The sequence below is a fragment of the Terrapene carolina genome, unplaced genomic scaffold (assembly GCF_002925995.2).
Source record: "Terrapene carolina triunguis isolate 2854851 unplaced genomic scaffold, T_m_triunguis-2.0 Scaffold706, whole genome shotgun sequence".
In the NCBI taxonomy this organism is placed as follows: Eukaryota; Metazoa; Chordata; order Testudines; family Emydidae; genus Terrapene; species Terrapene triunguis.
The window spans coordinates 983,302-1,006,261 of record NW_020665057.1 but is presented as its reverse complement, the minus strand read 5'-3'; the positions used below and the strand labels follow the sequence as shown (position 1 = coordinate 1,006,261).

The window sequence follows — 22,960 nt, the reverse complement described above, 5'->3', positions numbered from 1 at the left end:
AGAATTCCACCCCCAGCTGCTGCTGTGCTCCCCCTCCCCTGCCCCCAACCCGGCTAATGGTGAGAGCCGTCAGAACACCTGGGAGGAGAGGCGGGCGGCAGTTACCTGACAGTGATTGGCAGCCCGGCCTGAGCCAATGGCTGCGAGAGAGAGATGGGGGCGGGGGAGAGGGAGCTGGGAGGGAGATGCGGGTGTAAGGCTAGGCGGTGAGGGTAGGTTGCGCCTTGGACCGTGTGCAGCTTAGTGGCTGTGCCTATGTGAGTGAAAGGAGAGAGGAGGGGGAAGAGACGTATCCAGATCCAGTGCAGCAGCCGGAGGAGCTGGAGCAGCAGCCGTTCTGCTGCTGTGGGGGAAGGAAGCCTAGGGCTGCTGCATTTGCACCCTGATTGTTTTTTTAAATTTAATTTTTCTGGCTGCTTTTGCCCGTTATTTATGCAAAAAATATAAATAAGGAAGCGAGTGGCGTGATTGAGATAAATAATTAACTAGAGGAGGAGGCGGAGGAGGAAGAAGAAGAAGGAGGAGGAGGAGAAGAAGGAAAGCAAAGCAAGCAAGCAGCAGGCAAGGGGGCAGTAACTTTAACCACAGCCAAGGACCCAGAGACACTGACTGGCCGTTTGCTGCTGCAGCAGCCGTCTCAGCCTTGTGTCTGCGCTGTGTGAGGGAGAGAGCCCTTCCCTCCTGCCCCCGGCTGCTGGAAATGTCTGAGCATAAGGCAATTGATCCGAAGTTATCAACGACGGACAGGGTGGTGAAAGGTAAGTGCTGTGCCGTGCACAGACGGACACACACAGACAGCTGTCTGCTTCCACTGCCCCTCCTCCATTTTTTTAAATTTGGCTACCACCGTCCTCCAAGATACCGTACGTCTCTCTCCCCTCCAAGGAACGGGGTCTGCTTATTTACTGTGGCTGCAGTTGCTAAATGGACGAGACGGGTTTGGAGGGGGGTGGAGGAGGCGGTGATGGGGGAGTGAATAGGGAGTAGCTGCTGTGAGAGATAAAGGAAGTGGTGGCTGTTGGTCAGGATTGTGTCTGGGGGTGGTAATTTGATTGGTATCTTGCACTATTGACTCGGGTTTGGGTTTGCTCGGGAGATCTCTCTGCCTAGAGCTACATTGCAGCATTTTCTCCCCCTGCCTCCCCCTCTCTGCCTTCAAGTGATTGCACAGGGCTCGCGAGAGAGAGGGGGAGCCCCAGCTTCCTTAGTTGCTGGAGTGTCTCAGGCAGAAGGGAGGGGAGGGAGAGAAGCACAAGAGCCTGGATCCCTCCTCTCCTCTGGCTACTTCTTCGGGCATTTCCTCCTCCCCGGCCTGATCCGAGCCCCTTTGGGTTGGGTGGCCGGGTTCGCACGCAGGCTCCGCTGTCTGTAGGCAGATCTTGTCACTGCATTTCAGCTCCCCGCATGCATGAATATGCCCGTAAATCCCCCGATCCTGACAGCCTGGGCTCTCCTTCTCCCCCTCCTCCCTCGCGTCGCTGACATCTCTCCTCTCTCTTCCCTCTCTCAAACGTGCTGCTTGATGTGGGTGACACCTGGAGCCAGCGGTTGATTCACAGAGATCTCTGTTCGGGCGAGGGCTCTTGCTTGCGGTCCTTTATGGTCTATTTCTCCACATAGAGAAGGAGGATCCGCCGATCTCTCTGTCTCTGTGTACACAGTACACACCTAGCCTATCCACCCAGCCACCAGTGCTGGTATGGTGAGGAAGAGCCTATGCAGCAGCAGTGGGAAGTTCTTTTTTCTCTGGGCGATGCCATGTAGTCCAGTAGCCAAATGAATTTCGTTTAGGGAGGGGGATTTGACTCTAGAATGTGGAATATTTATCCAGGATCATCCTCTCTAGGAGATGAAAATGCATGTACAAGCCGCATAATACATGCTGAACATTAAGCACAATAGAAGGCAATCCAAGCCACTTCCCCCATCATGGTTATTGTTTATGATTTGGCCTGGTTGAATGTGAAGTTATCCAACAGAGACACTGTGCGCCCTTGTATCTTTGCATGTGTGTGCACATATCTGCGTGTGGGTGTTGTTCCCCACAAATGAGTATAATCTTGATGACTTGGATCCATTGTAAAAAACATACATATATGTTCTATGAGCTTGAATGCTCCTGAGCCACTCATTTGTTGAAAAACATCTGAGAGTTTTCATTAGCCACACAAACACAGTACACAGCAATAAAAGAATGTTTATTCCTTTGTGGAACAAATGTTTATGATTTAATACATGTACAATGTGCGTATTTCTATATACGTACTTAGGTGTAATACAATGTATCCATCATAGGCTATAAACCTGTATTCATCTCCAGATTTTTTGGTGAAATACAAACTCCAAATGGGCTGTGAATGCTTCCAGAATCCAAGAAACTTGGAAAAAATTGGCTCTGTAGCATGCACGATTGTATGTGTTTACTTGAACATCAACCAAAACCCAATGTAAATCTTATTGAGAGATTCACATCATTTAAATCATTTAATTTTCTGTTTTTTTCTAATTGTTTCATATCCAAGGGTTTGGTTTTTTTAAAGAAACTTGGTTGTATGCACTGTAGTAACAGTTTTAAAAAATGGAGTTTGCCTTTATCTTGTGAAATAAGAAATATTTGTCGCATGACTTAGGCAATATTACATTGAATCATGGTCCTGTGACATCACAGTAAAAGAGCCAGGATTTAAAAGTTTGTAATATATGACTAGACTTTTCTGATACCCTTCAATTAGAGACATTACGTACGTTACAAATATTTTGCATAATGTCTGGAGTACACTAGTAATTGGGGTTGAATGAAGATTTCTTCTTAAATTTTGTGTTTGACTCTGTGTTAAGGTAGGACCAAATTCTATGGACTTTACTCAGGGAAAACTTAAATTCAGTGGATATTCTACATGAGTAAGAACAGATGTAGGATTTGACCTATTATCTTTTTACTTAAAACAAAATCATCTTTGCTTTTCTGAATGCTGATAAATAAAATTGCTACTCCTGCATTTAATAATAGACTCTTACTGTTGTCTTTAAAGGTACTATAATAAGTCTAGGGTGGTGGTTTTTTTTTTTTTATACACATTAGTGTGAGGTTTTAGTCTCCTTATGACTCTTAACCTTAAATCACTCTTCACATTGTTACACTTCATTTTGTGTTAATAAGTATATAGGCTCCAAACTTCCCAGAAACACTATTTCTAAGATATTTGACAGCACAGATAGTTGGGCTTTCTTACATTTTTGTGTGTGTGGATTCTGTGAACATTCAGTCCACCAAACATTTAAGATTTTATTCCTTTTATGAAGTATTCATTAAGAGGAATTGAAGGAAGGAACAGAAATTGACCTAAATCATGCTTAGAAGATTTATTCATTCATTTGGCCTGATAGTTGTTGTTCGTCAACATTTTGTAGTTAATATTTGGATTCATTTAACTGGTTCATTCTTTTATTAAACACCAAAATCCGGTTAAATGCTTAAATACAGAACCTGGAGTGAGTAATGCACAGTGAACTCTTAATAGGATTACTTTTATACTGTATCATATTCATTTTAAATTGCATTAACTGAACTGCTTTTTTATTGTTTAGAAGCATAAATGAAGAAAGATCGTAATGTAGCTTTTTTCACTTGTAATAACAAAACAAATGTGATTCTTAACTTAATTTAGTGCTGTAGAATCCCAGGTCCGGTGTTACATTAGTCAGAGCTATAGTATTTCTTTTTCATAGGTCATTATCTGTATCTTCTTGAGAGGAAAAGCTGAATAGCCTTGCAATGGTAAAATTAATAAAAAATCAAACATTAAAACACATATGGAGATAATCAGTGAGCCTTAAATTGTAACAAAGAAAAATGCATAATTATTTGAATCCTCTGGGCCATGTTCAGATATAACCAGTGTAAACAGAGAGGTTTTTTAAAAAAGATTAATAAATAAATAAATTGTAAAATAGAACCTTATTTGGGGGAGAAACATTTTTTGGTCATGTATGTAGGCTTTAGATTTGATTAATTCTTCTGACTGCACAAGAAGCAGTGGCTCTACCAGTCAGGATCTGATAATTTACCTACTGCAAAGTTATAAGTTGAGTTTTGAAAGATCACAATTAGTCAACACGTGACAGGAGATGTCTTGTTATATCAAGATCTCCAAGCTCTGTGTGAACCTTAGGTAGGTACTACTACATAACAGTTAGTGGTGGGTTTGAGGGGGTGAGAATTCTAGCAGCTTTACACAGATTGATATATTGCTGACACCTGTTGGGTGGTTTTTTGTTTTGTTTTTTTCTAAAGATACTGCTAAAGAGAGTGACTCTAAAGATGAGAAATGACATAAGTGCAAGTAAGTGTTTCATACCCTGCCACTCGCATGGAATTTTCTAGACTATCAAATTGATTTAACTCAAAGTAAAATGTCCTCTTTTTGTCACAGTACAGTTAGGTGTTACTGAATGCCTTGTGAGATCTTGGCTTTCTCCTACCTGCATTATGTCATTTGTTCACAATGGCACCTGACAGTTTATTGAGTGAAATCTTAATACTCACATGTCTGAAATTACTGTACAGTGAGCAATATGAAGAAGTAATTCGAACCCATGTATTAAAATGGCAAATTTTCAAAAGCAAATTGACTTTTGTAAGAGTTGACAAAAATGTATTCTTGGGAATGGTAGGGAAAGAGTATCCTGCATGTCAGTCTGAAGGATACTATTATACTTCGGTCAAGCAATTATTATTCCACTTCTTTCTCCTTAATCATTATGATGCAAAGAGGGTTAAGAACTTCTTGCAACTGTAACCTAGACAAGTCAGCTTTAGACTGTTGGTATTAACATGTGAAAATACTATTTTAAAATGTATTGTTCTGCAAACACGCATATGATTAGTTCAGTGGGATTACTCATATGCCTAAAACTGTGCACGAGCCTGAGAGTTTGCAGGATTGAGGCCCTTAAAACCTCAGTGTTGCTGAAAGGTGCTGGCTTGAAAACCCTGTAGGTTGAAGTCCTTCATGTCCCCATAGAAAGGTATGACACAGATGCTGAGAGGGTAAGCTTCTCCATGTCACTCTGCTTATGAGCTTCTAGCCCTCCCCTTGGGATGAAAAGGTGGCTAATTATCCACACTAGTTTACCAGTTGAAGCCTCTGAAATTTGCCAGTGAGAGTATCAATGTGTTAGGTTTGGCACTGGCTTTTAAGGTGGGCCGAGAGTACTAACTCATTCCACAAAGGTCACAGAACAGCTGTCTGATGGCAACACCTTTTGATCACTACTGACCTTGGCAAGATTTGAACCAGTGACCTAGAAGGGAAAGGCTCTATATCACATTACCAGTCTCTTCTATGTTACATTACAGTCTCCTGAAATGCTTGTGTGTGTAAAATATATGGATAGATTTATTTGTTTTTTGGTGTGGCCCTGACTCTAAATATAATCTCTTTGATATTTTATCCCTCAATACCTAACAAATAAAGTAGCTTGTATAGTTACACTAGCATGTGTTCATCAAATCAGTACATTTTGTGGCTAGTCTTGATTTTTAGGTTCACATTCGTGTGTAGTGGTGACTGGTACATATTGCTATGAGCAAGAGGATAAGGCTCAGTGGAAACTCTAAACCTCAGTACTTAGAAAAATGTATGCACTTTTTGTAGGGCAGTGCCTCAAACTGGAATCCAGAGCACTCCCAGGTGTATTGCAGAACTGTTCCCCTTTGATGAAGCAAATGTAAGTCTTCAAGCACTGATACTTCTTGCTGTTTGGAGCTGACACTAGGATATTTTTTAGGTTTTGTTTTCAATTTTTTTTTAAACCAACTAAACTTTTTTAAAAATAAAAATAAGACTTACCACCCTTTGTGGCTGCTTCATGTATGTCTTGTTGGATGCTTCTTTGGTGTGAATGGAGTGATGCTCAAAACTGGTGAATTAGCAAATACACATTAAGAATTAATGTTGTTAAGAGACCTGAACGAAGGGAGATTAGATACTTAAAATGCTTCTTTTCCCTGAAAAGGGTCTTACAAACAGTAGAGACACAAACAAGGAGAGTGGAGGGAGTCACTTGGTGGCTGATGTGATATTAATGCTGAATGCTTTTGTTTCCTCCTTAATATTGTCATAGTACACTTTCATGTAATAAAGGATTGCACTTTCTGTACGGAAAGTGTGGGGTCAGGTTTGGAGTGAGGAGATGCAGGAGACAATCTGCATTCAGCCGTATGGAAAACTGTACCACTGCTGTCATTTGGGATTGTCTGCTCTTGATCCATTCCTTAAACTTCATATAAGACATTAAACATGCCCGGTGCCTCTGTTTTGGTAACTTTTTAGTGGGAAATTAAAGATCCCATTGCATTCTTCAAAAGAACAAAGAATCTTGACCCATCTGTCCTCACTCAGTAAAACAGGCCATGTAAACTACAGTTGAGGAAAGAATGACAACTGGATACTTGCATAGTCCCTGCACTACAGTTAGTCAAAGAAAATATCTTGGCTTACTTCTGTTCTTATATGTATTTGGCCTGATTGTGGTCCCACACTAGTCTAAAACAGGATTAACTCAGTGAATTCCATCAGTGGAATACGTGTGTGTGTGTGAAACTGATCCAGTATGTGTAGAACTTGCACTGTGTGTACATAATATATGTAACTAGTATTCATTTTTATTATACTAATATTTAGATATTGAAAATATTGAAACAGTAAGCTGAACAAGTTAAATCAAAACAAAATTCTAGCAGGATATGTATTTGTGCAGTAATGTTGTTTCACTTAGCTAGTCATTAATTTGCTTAACCTTTGTTCAGCCATGAATACTATCATTTTTGTAAATAAAATCAATTAATTGAATAAACTTTTCACATCTACCATATAAGACCTTCTCTTGTACAAACACAGTGAAGGGAAACACATCTGATCTTAATTAGAACTTTGCTGTCTGGAGAGATCTGTGATGGATGGTGGAGAACTGTCCGGCGGCTTTGTGAATGCCTGGAGGCCAAAGATTTTTTGGGGAAAGTCTTGGTCAAACTATGGATAGAAAGTTTTCTGCACACTTTATAGCTCTACGATGACCCATGCTCTCTCCTATTCTGTGCTTGGTTCCAGACATCAGAGGGTGCATGCTTTTGGTGTTAGGAACAGTGAAAGGGGAGTTAATGCTTAGTGTTATCAACATTAATGTAAGCAGCAAATTGTAACTTATGCCACTTTCCATTGGAGAATGTTGCATAGAATAGAGCAGCTACTTCTAACTTTCTTCTCTATTTCTTCTTCTCCACCCCAAATCAGGCCATAATTATTTTTGTTGCATGCTTCTCTCTTGGTGCAAGTAGACACTTTTCCCGTCTTGTTCTCCAATACGTGCCATGCAACAGAAAGAGAGCATATGAATAGTGAGATTATCCTTCACTGGGTATCTGGGGTTCGCAGTATTTCAGTCACTCCCACAAGTTTCAGAAGCTTAAGCAGGCCCCTATTGTTCAAAAACCTTTAGAAATACCAGTTGGAAAATTCAGTTCAGCCATTGTTAATAAGTAAGTGGTTGTAGTTTGTACTGAACTGCTTTATTTTTTTAGTTCTCCAGTGTGGCTTTAAAATTAAAAAGTGCCCTTTTATAACAAGTTTCTGTGTAGTCACTTTTTCTATTTTTAAAAAATACAAAAGAAGGCCTAAAATCTGGGTTTGGTTCTGCATTTAAATATCAATGCTAGTTCCGTCAAGAATGCTCAAGCAAATTGAAGTAACATCTCAAGTTAAGGGCTATATTTCCTTCTGGTACCTGTGAAGAAGTGTAGGAGACACATTTTCTGCATTATTTATTTCTAAAAATTTATTTTAAGGGATATTTATACAAATATTATTGAACACTTTTAAAATTTATAAAGAAGCCACAACTTTCTAAAGAGAAACCCACTTCAAGGAGACTTCAGATAAAAAAATCTGAGAGTGCACACTTTTTATGTGGTTACAGGAGTTGAATTTAAGATGTTACTGTGCATCACATCAGTTCTTTAAGTTGAACACTTACAACTATTTCCTCTTCTGATGAGTCAATACCTCCCTTGCTTTCCCCCATAAAAGATCATTGATGGCCTGTTAGTCAATTATGTAATCATTATATAATGTATGGCCCCAGCCCTGCAAATAATTAAGTATGTGAGTAAAGTTACTCACACGAATATCTGTCTTGCATTGAATAACCAGCTGTTCAGATTGTGGATCAAACATGTATTAATGGGAAGTACAAAGCTCTGTTTCTTTTACTTTCTTTCTCTTCACTTACTGTGCTGCAGAGGTAGAACATCGTATGTGGAGAAACGGAGGGAGCAGAAGAACGCTTTGATTGTGAATATTACTTCTAATTGCTAAAAACCTATGCTACTGCTCTTCTCATTTTTTTTTCTCTGCTTACTCCTCCACCAAAAAGTTGATACTGTTGGAATAACACCTCTAGAGTAGTACCTCTTTGACACAGTAATTTGCATGCATTTTGAAATTGACTAGATCTATTTTTATAGGCAAGGTTAGGCATGTTAACGTTGGCATAGCAACACTGCTGTATGAAGAGAACGTGACTCTTATTTATTTTAGATTTAACCAGGGTGCCAACATGAGTTCGGAATAACACAATTTATCTGTGGACCCTGGGGCAAAAATTCCAAAAGACAGACACACAAATCATATTTCTGATAGTTTACGTGAGGGGTTTTTTTTTTTTTTTTTTTTAAGGATAAGTTGCTAACTCTGCCTTGAGCATACGTGGGTTTTGGGAACTGAAATATTAGATTCCTATACAGTAGAAAGCATTTTACCAAAGCTTGAAAAAAATTTGCCTGATGCTTCGTGGCCTGAGGACTACCCCTGCTAGCTAGGGTGAAGGAACTTGTGCAGCAACGCCCTCTGCAATTTAAAAAAATAAAGCCATTGTGTGCTGTACTTAGTCACAACCTCCTTTGTTTTCAGTTTGCTTCTCACTCTTCTTCCCTCCCCTATTCTTTCTTTCTGTCCCTACATTGTGTTCTTTTCCTTTCCACTTCTCTGCTAACGCTATAGACGTATATGCTCCTCAGTTTTGTAAATACTTCTACATGTGCTTCCCTTTAAGCACAAGTAGTCTCATTGAAGTCAGTGGGGCTACTCCCATGCTTAAAATTTTATGCCTGTGCATGTTTGCAGGATTGGATGATTAGATTGTAGGTTTCTTGGGGCAGGGCCCAGGTGTCTGGTATGTTTTGTATCTTCTGTGAAGCGCTTAGCACACTTGTATGTTCTGTAAAGTAATAATTGTCAATCTCCCCCATCCATGCACACAGTCATATGTGTGGCTTGGAAAATGCCAGATACCTAATAGCCAATGGACTAGACGAAGATCCAAGGATGATGGTCAGGTGAGAAGCTAAGCCCTTTCTTCCCAGTTCACCCCCCCGGCTGTGAAATGAGGAACACCTGCCGGGTTTTGTCTATGGACCTTATTCAGGGTTCTGTTTATTTTGTTATCACTGGCTAGTAGGTCTCTAATCTCATTAAAGCCTTTAACCTCAGGTAGCTGCTAGAAGAGACAAGATCACTATTTCTGTGTTCTGTCCAGCCCCCACGTACAAATCCATCTAATCCCAAAGCCTCCTGACTACTGTGAGGGTGCTGCTCGTTTGGGTGTGCATGTATACTACCTTTTCCTGCAGCCTCTCATTTTTTGCATCTTCCACTCCTAATGACTATCTCTGGTGCCTACTTCTGCTGGTGCCCATAGCTTTTCCCAGGATCTAATAGAGAAAAGCTGACTTGACTCTTGTGGTTTCATTGTTGCTTGCAAGATGCTCAGTGGCAGCTCTGAAAACTCTCAGCATGCTTGTCAGTTTTTGCAGCTTGGAAAAGCGCTGAGCAGCAGCCTAGGCACTGGAGCTGACTTTCTGCATACTTCAGAAGACCACACTGCCGTGGTTTACACTCTGTTCATGTTTGGAAGTTTACCTGTGCAACAAAAAAGGCTATACTTAAATTGGGAGGGGGAAAGGATGCTTATATTCTGCAGAAATGGATGGTATTCACCCAGGAAAGTTTCTTGATCCCCACAGATCAGTGGATTTTTCAAGTCTTGCTTCTTGCACTTCTAAAAACATCCTTGGTAAAGAACATATTGTATAGTAGCCTGAGAGGGTCGGGCGGAGGAATTATGGTAAAAGGAATATTAACGATTTATTTTGTTGAAGTAGCAGCTCTTTTTCCCAATATCTTTTATATTTTAAGAGGCAGAACAATACAAAAGGGCATATCTAGACTAATAGAACAAAAAATCGGATGCAGTATAGAGTTGTCTAAATGAAAAGTGCAGTATTAATATAAAATATTGGATCATTCAAACCATTATTGGGATAATATGACATGTCAGTCTTAAAAATCTACATTATATCTTATTAATTTCCCCATCCATCATTTAGTGAGATGCAGCTTAGGCAGTTTATAGCAGCTTATTACTTGTATAGATCAAAATACAGTAGTACTTGCCTTGAATTGGCTGAATTGTGAACAAGCATGTTGTATTTTGGTTTCTTTCATGAGTTCTGCTACGCACAAGGTGAGATAAAAATCCAAAATCTACAGATGGTGTGGGCTGTACTCTTCACTGAAGAAATCATTATGACTATTTAATACATAAATTGGTAATGGAACAAGTGATGCATAAATACTTGACTCTGACTCTAAAAACAATCTATGCAGTATTGCCATGAAATTGAAACATACTTTTAATTTCTGATCAGAATAATGAAAATAGCATGTGCTGACAAATATAGATTGTGATATTGCAGCTAGACCTTCCGGTTCACACAAAGTATTGTTCAGTTTATTTAGTTATCAGAATCCTGAGTTATCTTGTTAGGAATTCTGCATGTGACTTTCATGTTTGGCTTTTTTATTTTGAAGCTTTTGAGTTTATTTCCTGTCTTAGGATCATTTATCCAGACTAGAAAGGATTTCCTTCCAAAATAATGGGCATTTCAAAGCATGAACATTCAAGCAGCCAGTCACACTGCGGGTGCTTGACAATATAGAATCTTCTACCCTCTTTTCCTTTACAGCTTTTCGTTACAGATATAAGGGGTGCTTTTATTTATTTTGAGAGAGTGCATTATGCCCCTGCTTGGAAACCCATGGAATCTCTAAAATGTACGGGAGAGTCTGAGATGTTTCCATTCTACATCCAGCTCAAACGTATTAATTATAGAACATATTGCAAAACTGTTAAGGTATGGGTCCTCATTCATACCGTCTCTTCAGTTCCCCCTCTGATTTTGCAGTCTTTAGTGGCTTTCTTAGCCCTATAAAATATATGTGAATGCAGTTCCCATAAAGATTTCCTGGTTTTGAGTTATAGTTTTTTTGAGACTCTACTTCTCTCTCTTTCTTCTCCCAACCTTTCAGTTTGATTGTTGTTACTATGAGTTCTCTCAAGGTGTGCCTATGTGCTGGTGGCTTCTGTCAACTCTCTGCACTGCTGCATGGGTGGCAGAGGTGAGCTGTACTGTGCACTTTATTCTAGAAACAGCAAGAGCTGATCTTGGGCAGTAAGTTCTAGGGTGAGTCCTTATGGACACCTTTACTTTTCCCTCACAGCTTTCTGTCTAGATGTCAAACAGTGTCTCAGCAGAAGAGAAGGTGGGCCATACTGGATCACTCTCAAACCCTCTGTTTAAACATCTGTATGTGTGGCTCCTGCTGGCATCTGCCCCCTTCAATCTTCTCTCTTCCCCCCCCTCGCCCCTCCGGTATCTTCTTGAGAAATCCAAGGTATGACACATCTGGTACTATCGAGAGGACATTTATAAAGCTTGGGTGTGGTTGAGGAAATGCTCTTGCTGTCTTCAAATGAAAAGCTGCTTTGCCAGCCACCTTAGTTTGTGATGTTGCAATATCACTGTCAGATGCTTTTCAATAACAAACTCGGACTGTCTTGGCTGTTCTTATTTCAACGTGGCAATTGTAATATCCCATCCTAATGACCAAATGCCTGCAACATTTCAGTTACCATCACTTTTTAGGGGATGAAGGTAACAAAAATAACTTGAATCTGAAACTATCCTCTAAAAACAGCTTGAATCATTTCACACCATTTTTCTATAATTTTTGCCAAGTTTGTCTGATGTATGCAGTGTTGTTGTCTCCATGTTGATCCCAGGGTATTATTAGAGAGATCAGGTGGATGAGGTAATATATTTTATTGGACCAACCTCTGTTGGTGGGAGACTCAAGCTTTTGAGTATACACAGAGCTCTTCTTCAGGTCTAGGAAATGTACTCAGAGTGTCACAGCAAATTTAACAACTTTGCTAGATACTAAAAATCATGGTCTGAATAGAGACGCTGGACTTATGACTTATTACAACAATCTATAACCCACTTAAACCCTCCCTCCAGCTTTTTTTCCCCCTCCCCTCCACCCCCCCATCACTGGAGAGCTGTTTACAAGCCACTTCACATTGAATGGTCCCTGGAAATACATGATAACTACTTATGCTAAACAGTCTGTTCCACCTTGTATTTAGCTGTGACATTAAGTACGTTTCCCAGACCTGTGTAAGTTTGTTGCTGCCACCAAAAGAAATTGCCCAATAAAAGATGTTACTTCACCCACCTTGTCTCTCTAAGTTTCAGTCTGATGTAAATTACAATGGTCATACTGTATTAGAACACCTGAAATAGCGCAGCTGACCATTAACTACAGTGACACGTGCAGCCATAGTTAATGATAGCAAATGGGAACAATGTTATGCTATATAGTAACTTTTATCCTTAATGTTTCTTCCATGCTCTCTTAAATTCAGGACACTGATACAGGAATAGCCTTGCATTTTGTTAGACTCTGTGGAGACTTTCTAGGGCACAGGTGGCAATTTGGCTATTGAAAGTCAAAGGGACTTACGTGCCAAAGGACTTAGGCACTAAATTGCCAGTGAAGGTCAAAGGTGCCTAAGTCCCTTTGGATTTCACTGGCAGTTAGGTGCCATTTGGCACTTTTCTTTGAAAATTTTCCTCTTTAAGAGCCTGATCCAAAGTTCATTGAAGTCAAAAGAAGTCTTTCCATTGACTTCAGTAAACTTTGAATCAGGCCCGAATTGCATAATTTTATGATTGCCATCTTTGTTCTTCTTCTTCTTCTTCTTCCTTACCCTCTATCATTTGTTCCCCACTTGTGTATCTTGTTTTAAATTAGATTGTAAACATCTTGTGTTTATATAGTGTAACGCATACACCTTCTAGGTGTGGTGTTCTGCCCCATCGAGTGGCACCGAGACCACTTAGGACATGTCTACACTTACCTCCAGAGTGATTGAGCCAGCGGAGGTTGATTTATCGCGTCTAGTGAAGATGCGATAAATCGACCGCCGAGCGCTCTCCCGTCGACTCGGTACTCCACCGGAGTGAGAAGCGTAGGCGGAGTCAACGGGGGAGCATCAGCAGTCGTTCTACCGCAGTGAAGACACCGCGGTAAGTAGATCTAAGTACGTTGACTTCAGCTACATTATTCACATAGCTGAAGTTGCGTAACTTAGATTGATTTCCCACCCGCAGTGTAGACAAGGCCTTAGAGAGAGTTAAAATGAGTTTTCTCTACAGCCTTAGCAAAGAGCCAGTTGGCTTTTAGCTCAGGTGGTAGATGCTCATGCACTGAGGTCCCAGGTTCGATCCTGCCCGCTGATGACCGGGGTCTGTCGGTGTTACAATAGCATATCCGGTGCATTTCTGATGCTGATTGGGGCTTTGGATGCTCCTTGAATACAAATAAGACTTGCCTCTGTGTGTGTTAAATATTTCCCCTTCTTGTAGAAAATGGAGCACGTTCTTCTCTCAACATTTCTGAGAAATGTAATCTAAACCAATTTTTTAACTTGAGGAAATTTGCTCTTTTAGTTTGATTTGATTTAGCTGTTATTTTTGTATGTAGTTCTATGTACTGTCCATTTTAGAACTGAGCATTTATAATTATTAACTGCAGTCAGGTTGCCTTAAACGTGTAAACTCTCCTAATATGTGTAACTTCCAGCTGTTATCTGATACATTGGATTTCATACACAAAGAAAATTTTAATGTTAAAAACCACATCTGTAGCCCCATAAACTTATATAGCACATCGAGCAAGGCATATTACCTGCCCCCAAAGATCTTGCAATTTAAGACAGAAAAGGCACAGTATAACAGTTGGAGAGCATTAGTGATGAGGAGAGCACTGTAGAAATGATTAATGGAAGAAGTGGGCTTTAAGAAAGAGGGAGGGCTTCTTGGACAAGTACCAAGGGAAAGTTACAAGCATATGGATCAGTTTAAAGTAAGGTGTGAAGCCAATACTGAGAGAATGACTATGGGAGAGACAATGTGGAGAAGCATGGGGAAAAGGGACAGTGTTCAAGGGTGGGGAGCTTGAATCTGATTGATTGTATGAAGAAAAGCTCACAAAGGAAATCAATGGGGGCTGCTGGATACATAGGCCCCTTTTAGCTACCTTAAATTGTGTTCCGATTATCTATAAATGTTATCCCCAGCTTATCTTCAGGCACTTAAACAATACAATCTTTAAAGATCTCTGCTCACCACAGCACATCTTAATGAATTAATTTTTCATAAAGGAGAAAAAATGCCTGCTAACCTGACTAAGCAAGGATTCCTTTGGGTCCATGTTGAAATACATTTATGCATTCCCGGAGGTGGCGCAAACCTGCCTTCATTTTAGAGGTTAGGTTAAAGTGAGAGAATTTTAACTCTGGCCGATGGTAGCTAAGTTTCTTCTATGGTTCTTTTGAACATGGAGAAGTCTCAGCAGCACAAGTTATTGAACAAGAATAATCCAGCCCAGCGTCTACAGAAAGTTTGTATGTACTTTAAAGCTCTCAGCGGGGGAATTTTCTACTATTACATGTAAAGATAACTTGGGCTATGTCTACACTGCGGACCTTATAGTGGCACAGCTCTGATGCTATAATATCTCCTATGTAGCCGCTCTGTGTTGGCGGGGGAGAGCTCTCCCGCCTGCATAATTAAACCACCCCCTACGAGCAGCGGTAGCTATGTCGGTGGGAGAGCGTCTCCCATTGGCATAGCATTGTCCACACTGGTGCTTTTGTTAGTGAAACTTGTGTCTCTCGGGTGTGGTCAAAAGTTTTGCCGACAAAAAGGCTTTGTGTACACTAGCACATAAAAACCGAAAACGAAGGGCCCTGGGTACAAAACATTTAATACCTACTTCACTAGTTCACAGCTAATCTAGGTTGGTAGCGACTAGCATTTATTTCAATTGCTTGGTGAATAGAGTTGAGTCTTGGGGCCCTTGTCTAACTGGAGTTTTAGTGCACAGCAAGCTGGGGTGTAAATGTACAGTGTACTAGCCTGCTGTGGACTACATCGCTGTGTTCACCCTGCTGCCACGAACTAAAAGTACTGTATGTAGTGCGCAGTAGCAGGGTGCACATGGTGACATAGTCTGGCAGGCTAATGAGCTGTACATTTACTATCCCGCCTTGCTGCACGCTAAGTCTCCCTGTAGACAAGCCCTTAGTCAAATTCCCAGTGGGCAGGTGTCTCAACATACTCAAAATGCTGTCAGTTGGCAGACTCAACAAAGGGATAAAGGGGAAAAGACTGACCTACCCTCTCATGACTAGACCTAGTCTTTCCAGTACAGGGTTAAGAATGTTGGTAGACTGAGTATGTGCACATAATCTTATACCACATTTTCATCTGTAGATCTCAAAGGGCCGTAGAAATTATCCCCCTTTAACATGGGGAAACTGAGACATGGAAGCCACAAAACAGGCCAGCGGCAGATCTGGGAAGTAGAACACAGATCTCTTGACTCCCAGTCTGTCTTGGGTCACTGGAGGACACTGGCTGACTCCGTGGCCTACCTGCACTGTGGGTGGCTGGAAGGTTTCAGTCTCCGGTCACAGACATCAAGCATTTTTGAATGCCAAACATGCTTTAAATTATATTCAAATTTAAGAATAAAAAAACCATAATGTTGATGTCTTGACTTATTAAAAAATGTTGCATATCACCTCTGCATGAACAGAACGTTTCAAGAGCTCTGACAAGTAAAGTAGCAGCATAAGGTCATTCGGCACTTGTTTTGTATAAGTGTCAAAGCAGGTAAAGAACTTGTATTTGAAATCTAAAGGAACAAGAAGAGTTAATCCATGACTATAAAGAACAGTAGGTTAGGGAACACCAAATCCCAGTTCTTTTTAACCTGGTATTGTTATTTCCCTAAGGCCATGAACCTCAGGTGGCAGCTATCTGGCAAGTAAACAGTATTTGCTGTTTACTACATAGAGATTAGGGATATCGCTCTCGTTAAACTCTATCAATGTGTTTAATTTCTCTGTGGTGTTAGCATCACTCAGCTTTTATTCACAGACACTGGATTGCTGCAGTACGTTATTAGTTTAGGCTAATCTTAGAAATAGTGTCCACTGCATCAAGTAAAACCGCAGTAGAAGGCTACTCTGGGTATTTTTCAGTTACCATGGTGTGTTTTTTTTTTTTTTTTTTTTGATGCCATGAAACTTTACAGGCTTGTCTGACAGGAGCATTTGGTTCTATAGTGGTTGCAGTAGCAATAGTCTACACACTTTCTTCCATAACTTTTCAAAATATATTCCTCAGTATGTGTATTACTTAACTGTTGGAGATGCTGATCATTTAAATACAATGATCAAATCTATATTTCACACTCAAAGGCCAGTGGACTTTTTTTTTTAAGCATGTCTGCTAACCAGAGCCAGTCAATGACCTTCATAGCTAGGATGCATTGATAGATTATGGTGGTCTGCCATGAATATGCCCATGTTGAAATAGTTCCAAGAGTTCTTATAGCTGAAAATGATTTTTAATAAAAGTGACTGCTCAGAGAGAGTATCTTTGTGGTGCTCTTTATAGTGCTCTTTAACCCAAGTTGCTCTTAAATCCAGTCACTGATAGGTCTCCAAGGAAAAATATCTTTCTTGATGTTATTCTGAAAGACCTGCTCAACAGGTGTTAACTTCTTTAGAGGAGATGCTATTTTTATCTTCTGTGTATTAGCACATGGCTTTATCTGTGAGCATTATGGTGAAGATATTAAGCATAGGATTTTTCCCCTAAGATTGATTTGTAGACTTCCATCCCCCTCCGCCCCCGGTGATGCAGAGAAGCTATCCTATCCTGATGCCCTCCGATACCCTGAGCTCTGTAACTGAAAGCAGCTGTCAATTTGTGCCAAGGGTTAGCATCTGAAACTGCCACGTAAGCTGCCTCAAATGAACAGTTGTCTGCAGATGTATAAAATATATCAGGTTTTCAGCCAGTGTCTAGAATTGCACTTGTAGGTTTCAATGTGTGACGAGTTGAACCCTGTTTGTGTATAGGATAAATTGGGTAGGTGGACTAATTATTATTCAACTTGCCTTAACAAGCCCCTATCCATGATCATAAACATAGTAATTATGCACATGAATGAGCGAGCATGTGCAAAACTAGGCTCTGATCCCACAATGACTTCCAAGAAGGTAGACCCAAGTGGGGATCTATGTGAGCACGAGTCTGTTTGTGTGGATCTCTTTGCAGGATTGGGGCCTTAGAGACCACCTTGATGAAATAACAAAAGACTCTTGGCTTCAAACGCAGTAGCTCTACCATTTTTGCTAAAGGAAAATCATTGGTATTAGAAGCACTGATTTTTTTTTTTTTTTTTTTTTTTTCCCCTTCAAGCCTTCAACCACAACAAGGCTAGTTAACTTGTATAGTAGTTGAGATTAGGTGCTCTGTCTAGACAGATGAATATGTGAAAACATTTTTAGTGTTGTTTCCGCTACAGAATGAATCACTTTATTTTGGGCTTGGGTTGAAAAGTGTGGTGCATACCTCTTTGTATTACTTCCTCTAAAATGGAAACGTTCTTTTCGGGGCTCATATTTTGGCTCACAAGTTTCACGTTTTCTGAAAAATCTCCCTATTTTTTAAATGCAGAACTCTCTCCTTATTTTTCCCTATGAAAGGAATTTATAAATAGGTGAATAAAATCCATTGGTCAAGTAACATAGTAGCCATTTTCTTCTAAATATAAGGTAGTTATTCAGCAATTATAATACTAAAAACCAATTTTCATGCAGTCCCTTAAAGCAACTTTTGTTTACTAAATGGGGCATTCTGAAGATAATTCATGGGTAGAACTAATCTTTTTCACCTAGCTCCTAGTCACTGGAGCCCTCACTTAAAATAAATGTGGCTTTGCATGTTCTGGGTGTGCCAAATACCCTGCATGGTGAGCACAAGTTTGTATTATTAGCCAATTCTTCAGAATTACCCTAGAGCTTCTGTACTATACTGACTTAAAACACACTCTTAGGGCGTTCAGAAAAAATACACTGGATTGATTAATTAATTGCAACTGTGCTGTATCAGACAGTGTTCTGTAAATGTATTAAGTCAGAACTAGGAAAAATACACAGATGGCTTATGAATGACCTACTCCTTAAACTTGACACTGATGTGAAGTGAATGGGGTTTTCTTTCCTTAGGGTTGTTTTGTGGGCTTGGTAGTGATGTCATATTGATTCTTCCACCAGTCTGGGGAGGACCTATTCCTGCAGCATTGCTGACACACTGCTCCCTTTTTAATAGAAGCCCCTGTAACAACACTTTTTTGTTCAGAATCCCAATATATCTAGCAGGACCTTTACCAGTAAAAGCGGTTGACAATGGAAATCTCTTGAGTGTGCTGGATCCAATGCAACATAGTTTGAGATTAAACTTGGCTAGTGAAACTTGACTGTGAGGCTGAATTTTTTTCTAAATTAGTGTTGCTCTGGTTCTTCTTATAATTTAGCATGTTCTGTGCAAAGGTAGAAAGTACAATAGAGGGCAGCCAGGAAGATAGAGGGGCTGAAGACATTTAGTTCAAAAAGTTTAGGGGATAAACTTGAAACCTTTGCCAGTAGGGTTGTAACATCAAACATTTTAAGGATGTGTTGCCATGTTAAAGTGGCCTGTTAACGGGAAAGCCACAATGCATGCTTCATTTTAAAACTAATCTTTAAAAGAAAATCATCACCTCTACACAGACCACACCAACCATGTTGAAGCATTATGAAGTCTCACCAGACATTGTCAGGTGGACATGTATGCCAGGTGGTCACCTGCCACTAAATACTGCGTCAACAGTAAATTCAAATACTTGAAACATCACAAACTGTACACTGACATGGGGGGAGAGGGGGACTTAAATTGCATGGTGAAGTGATCAGGTTTGAAAAGATGCTTTTGTTTGTTTGTTATGTAGTAATTACAGCAATACCTATCCTAATGGAAGTATTGACTTTCGTATTTGTTTTCCTTTCTCCAAGATTAAGGAATTTGTGCCTGTTTAATACAAAGAAAATATCTTTTTGGTTTCTGCAGCATGCACTTCTGTACATCTAGAGACAAGCTGGCAAGGAAAGGGTTTCTGGAAGAGATAAATGTAGTAGTTTTATTAAATGGGGCCTTAATTCTAATATCTGATATTTTATTACTACAGGTTACCTAATTTTTAATAGAACAAAGTGAATATCTAGCTACTGTAGAGTTCCATAGATTGTGGGAGAAGATTTAAATCCGTCTTCATTCATGTGGATATCTTTTTGCTGTGGTCTTAGCTTTAGTGGCAGGCCACTCTTACAGGGTAATAGTAAGAAAGCAGAGATTCATGTGGCTGATGTGCTGGTGGGTGTTCCTTATTTTGGCAACTTTTTTGGTCGTACGTTGGCTTCCTAGTGCGGAGTTTTTGTTGTCATTAATGGGGTGAATACATGCATCAAACTTTGGTTTATGATAGCTTGAAAATTTGAACCATGCAGAATTTGGCTGTGGTGCTGTTGCACTTTCATAAAGGCAGACATGTTGCTATTGCTAACTCAGGTGAAGTATCTTCAATATGTTGTATATCTTTCCTCCCCCCCTCACTTTATTGGAATTCCACCAAGATACAACAGGATGTAATTTGCCAATTGAACTGCAATGTGTTTGGGGGAAGATTATTTCTTGTTAGCCTTCCACTCCTAATCCCATTAAATAGTTCCTTCTCTGAACTGGAAATCCATCTGTGTCTTAGGATAGAGCCTTGATGGTCATGTGCTTGCTGTGTTGCCAGGTGAATCTCTCGTATGCAGGTGGCAGCAGAAACATTTAACACTCAGATAATGGAGGGCTAGATAGTTGAAATTTCAAAAGCACTTAAGTCACATTTTCAAAAGTGATTTAGGCTTCTTGGTCTCACTGACAGAAAATGAGACACTGTTCCTAAGGGCCTAAATAAGTCACATGATACTCGGGTGCTTCTGAAAAGTGTACCTGATAGTCTACTCTGCTTGATGTTCTTGCCCCCATACTTGCTTGGACTCTTCAAGTAGCGAAGAGCTCTTCTTTCATTGCTGCTGCAACTCCTAAACCATACACAAATCATCTGTTACGAGCAGTCAGGCATCCCCAAAGAAAACTGAAAAATGGAAAGCATGCCACCAACATTTTTTTTTTCTTTAAAATAAACTTGAGTTGAAATATCTCCAGTAACACTGTTGCCCGTGGAAATGTTAACATCTTTTTTGCAGATATCAGACTTTTACTTGCGTTTCCTGTCTTTTAGAGTAGGAGATGAAATTTCACCAGTTTTCCCTGTAGTTTCATAACATGTTACAGTAACTTGTAACAATGAATAGAAGGGGTACGAAAAGGAAATGCATTGAATTATTTCTAATAAAAAGGGCTTCTAACACCACCCAAAGACCACTCTTGGGCTCAGTTATTCCATTGAATCCAGCCATCATTACAAACTGAGTCTCCACATTATGTAATATTCTCCAGATAGCTTGGAAATGTTTGCATACCTTGTCAAGCTGGTAAAGATATAAAATAAAATTTCAGTATTTCAGTTTTTATCTTCTGTGTATCTCTCACTCCTGGATAGTCTGATCATATACTTCAGAAAATTGGGCCTCTAAATTTTTGGGATTTGGCCTAGTCTCATGATCTGGCTTACCAGAAGTTATCTTTCTGTTCATAAATTCTTTCCATCCTTTGAGATGTGTGCCTTCTTTTGGAGCCAGTAGCCAAGCTATCAGCCAAGATATATGTCAGCATAGCAGTTGCAAAAGGAGGATTGCTGATCTCAGAGGACTTCACCATTCCTGCTCATTCAGACTAAACCTCTACTTCTCTCCTAATTTAAGGCTGCATTGAAATTTGCACTTCATCGTGCACCTTAGTCCTGTTTTAAGTCTTGTTGCACGATTCTGCAATTTATTGCCTCTACCTGTGTGGGCTGTTACAAATGAATGTGTGTGCATAATATACATGCAAAAATTGAATACAAAAGAAATTAATTGTTTACATTAACAGTGATTTAAGCCGACTGTGTTTCCTCTCCCCCTCCCCCCACTTAAAGCATTCTTCTCAAGATGAGAATTATGGGGGAGAGAAGGGAGGTGAGAGGAACTAGGGAAATTTTGAGCCCTCTTGATTTTTCTCTCCTGCCAGGCCTCAAGTTCCACCAAGAATGATGAGAACTGACATGCTTTTCTGGTCATGGTCATGGTCACTGCCACAGCCTGGATACACTCTCTCATTCTGCTTTCAGAGCAAGGCAGTCAGCAGGGAGAAGTGGATCAGGAAGTACTGTTGGCTGCTAACAAAGCTGATTTTGTTTTTAGTGGAAACAGTGTAAATTACTGTGGTTGATTGCACTATTCCTTATAAAGTGATAATGGAAACTAGAGAAAATCCACATCGATTTCACTGGCATTTGTGTTTGCAACACAAACAAATTTTGTATCCTGGTAGAGAGATGAGAAAGCATAACTTAGCATTCCTGGGCACAGAGTTAAGTCATTGGCCCAAGGTCACCTGGCAGGTTGACATAGTTAGGAAAAACCTAGGGATCCCAACTCCAAGTCCACTTCCCTATTCTTTACATCAAGCTGCCTCTCAAAACAGAGGGAGTTGTCTTCCAAGTCATTCTGATGATATTGCTTGTGTGGGAAAGTCAGTTGCGTCAACATACCTAATTACCTGCCAAACATCCCAGTGTGCAAGGTGCTTGGAGCATGTATTTGATTGTCTGGCTATGGTGGTGGTCATCTCTAAGACTGATTTGCTTATGTAGAGGTTAGGATGTACTATTTAAATGATGGGTTGCCTTACGTGTATGAACCTTAATTTCAATAGAGTTTGGTTGTGTTTCAGATGTATTTGGCCTTCCAGATTTGGCACTAGGGTGGTAAGTCTTCTTTAATTTGTACTTCACATAGGTGGGCACTGCTTCCCTTTTATGACGGGGAGTATTTACCACCTTTAACAAAGCTGAACTAGAGTTGTTCTGATCTTTAGAAAGTGGGCTGGCCAGCCATAGTGCAGTATTAAAGTTTGTTGTGCACATTGAAGGCTGCGAGTTAGGGCTCTGCTTTGTTCTTATCTGCAACTTGTGTTTCCCTGATTTCTGTCTCTATGATAATTTTCATTCCAACTTTGGTGAAAATCCAAAATATCTCCAGCATCAGGAAATAAACATGAAAGGCTGAAACATCCCATTTGAACAACCACTTGGGGGCAGGGCCACCTATTCCCCAAAGATCTCCAAAACCTTTTGTAGACCTTGCTATATCTTAAAACAGACAGGGTGTGCGTCACTCTGGAATATCCCCAGGCTTTGAGTGTGGTGATAGTTGCACAGCCAAACAGAGTAACACAGTCCTTGAATACTGACAGGTTTCAGAGTAGCAGCCGTGTTAGTCTGTATCCGCAAAAAGAACAGGAGTACTTGTGGCACCTTAGAGACTAACAAATTTATTTGAGCATAAGCTTTCGTGGGCTACATCCCACTTCTTCGGATGCATAGAATGGAACATATATTGAGGAGATATATATACACACACATACAGAGAGCATGAATAGGTGGGA

The 22,960-nt window shown here is 40.2% G+C and overlaps 1 protein-coding gene across 5 annotated transcripts in view; it reads left to right on the top strand.

Annotated features, from left to right (window-relative positions):
* Positions 1-245: 245 nt before the first annotated feature.
* Positions 246-22,960, top strand: part of PPP3CA (protein phosphatase 3 catalytic subunit alpha) — a 299,763-nt gene continuing 277,048 nt past the window's right edge. For 2 of the 5 annotated variants that reach the window (XM_026659824.2, XM_026659823.2), the window contains exon 1: positions 246-758. In XM_026659824.2, coding sequence (XP_026515609.1) covers positions 701-758 — 58 coding nt within the window. In that variant the 5' untranslated portion in view covers positions 246-700. The remainder of the gene's footprint in view (positions 759-22,960) is intronic. The other 3 variants (XM_026659826.2, XM_026659825.2, XM_026659827.2) reach the window with 3 other exon arrangements.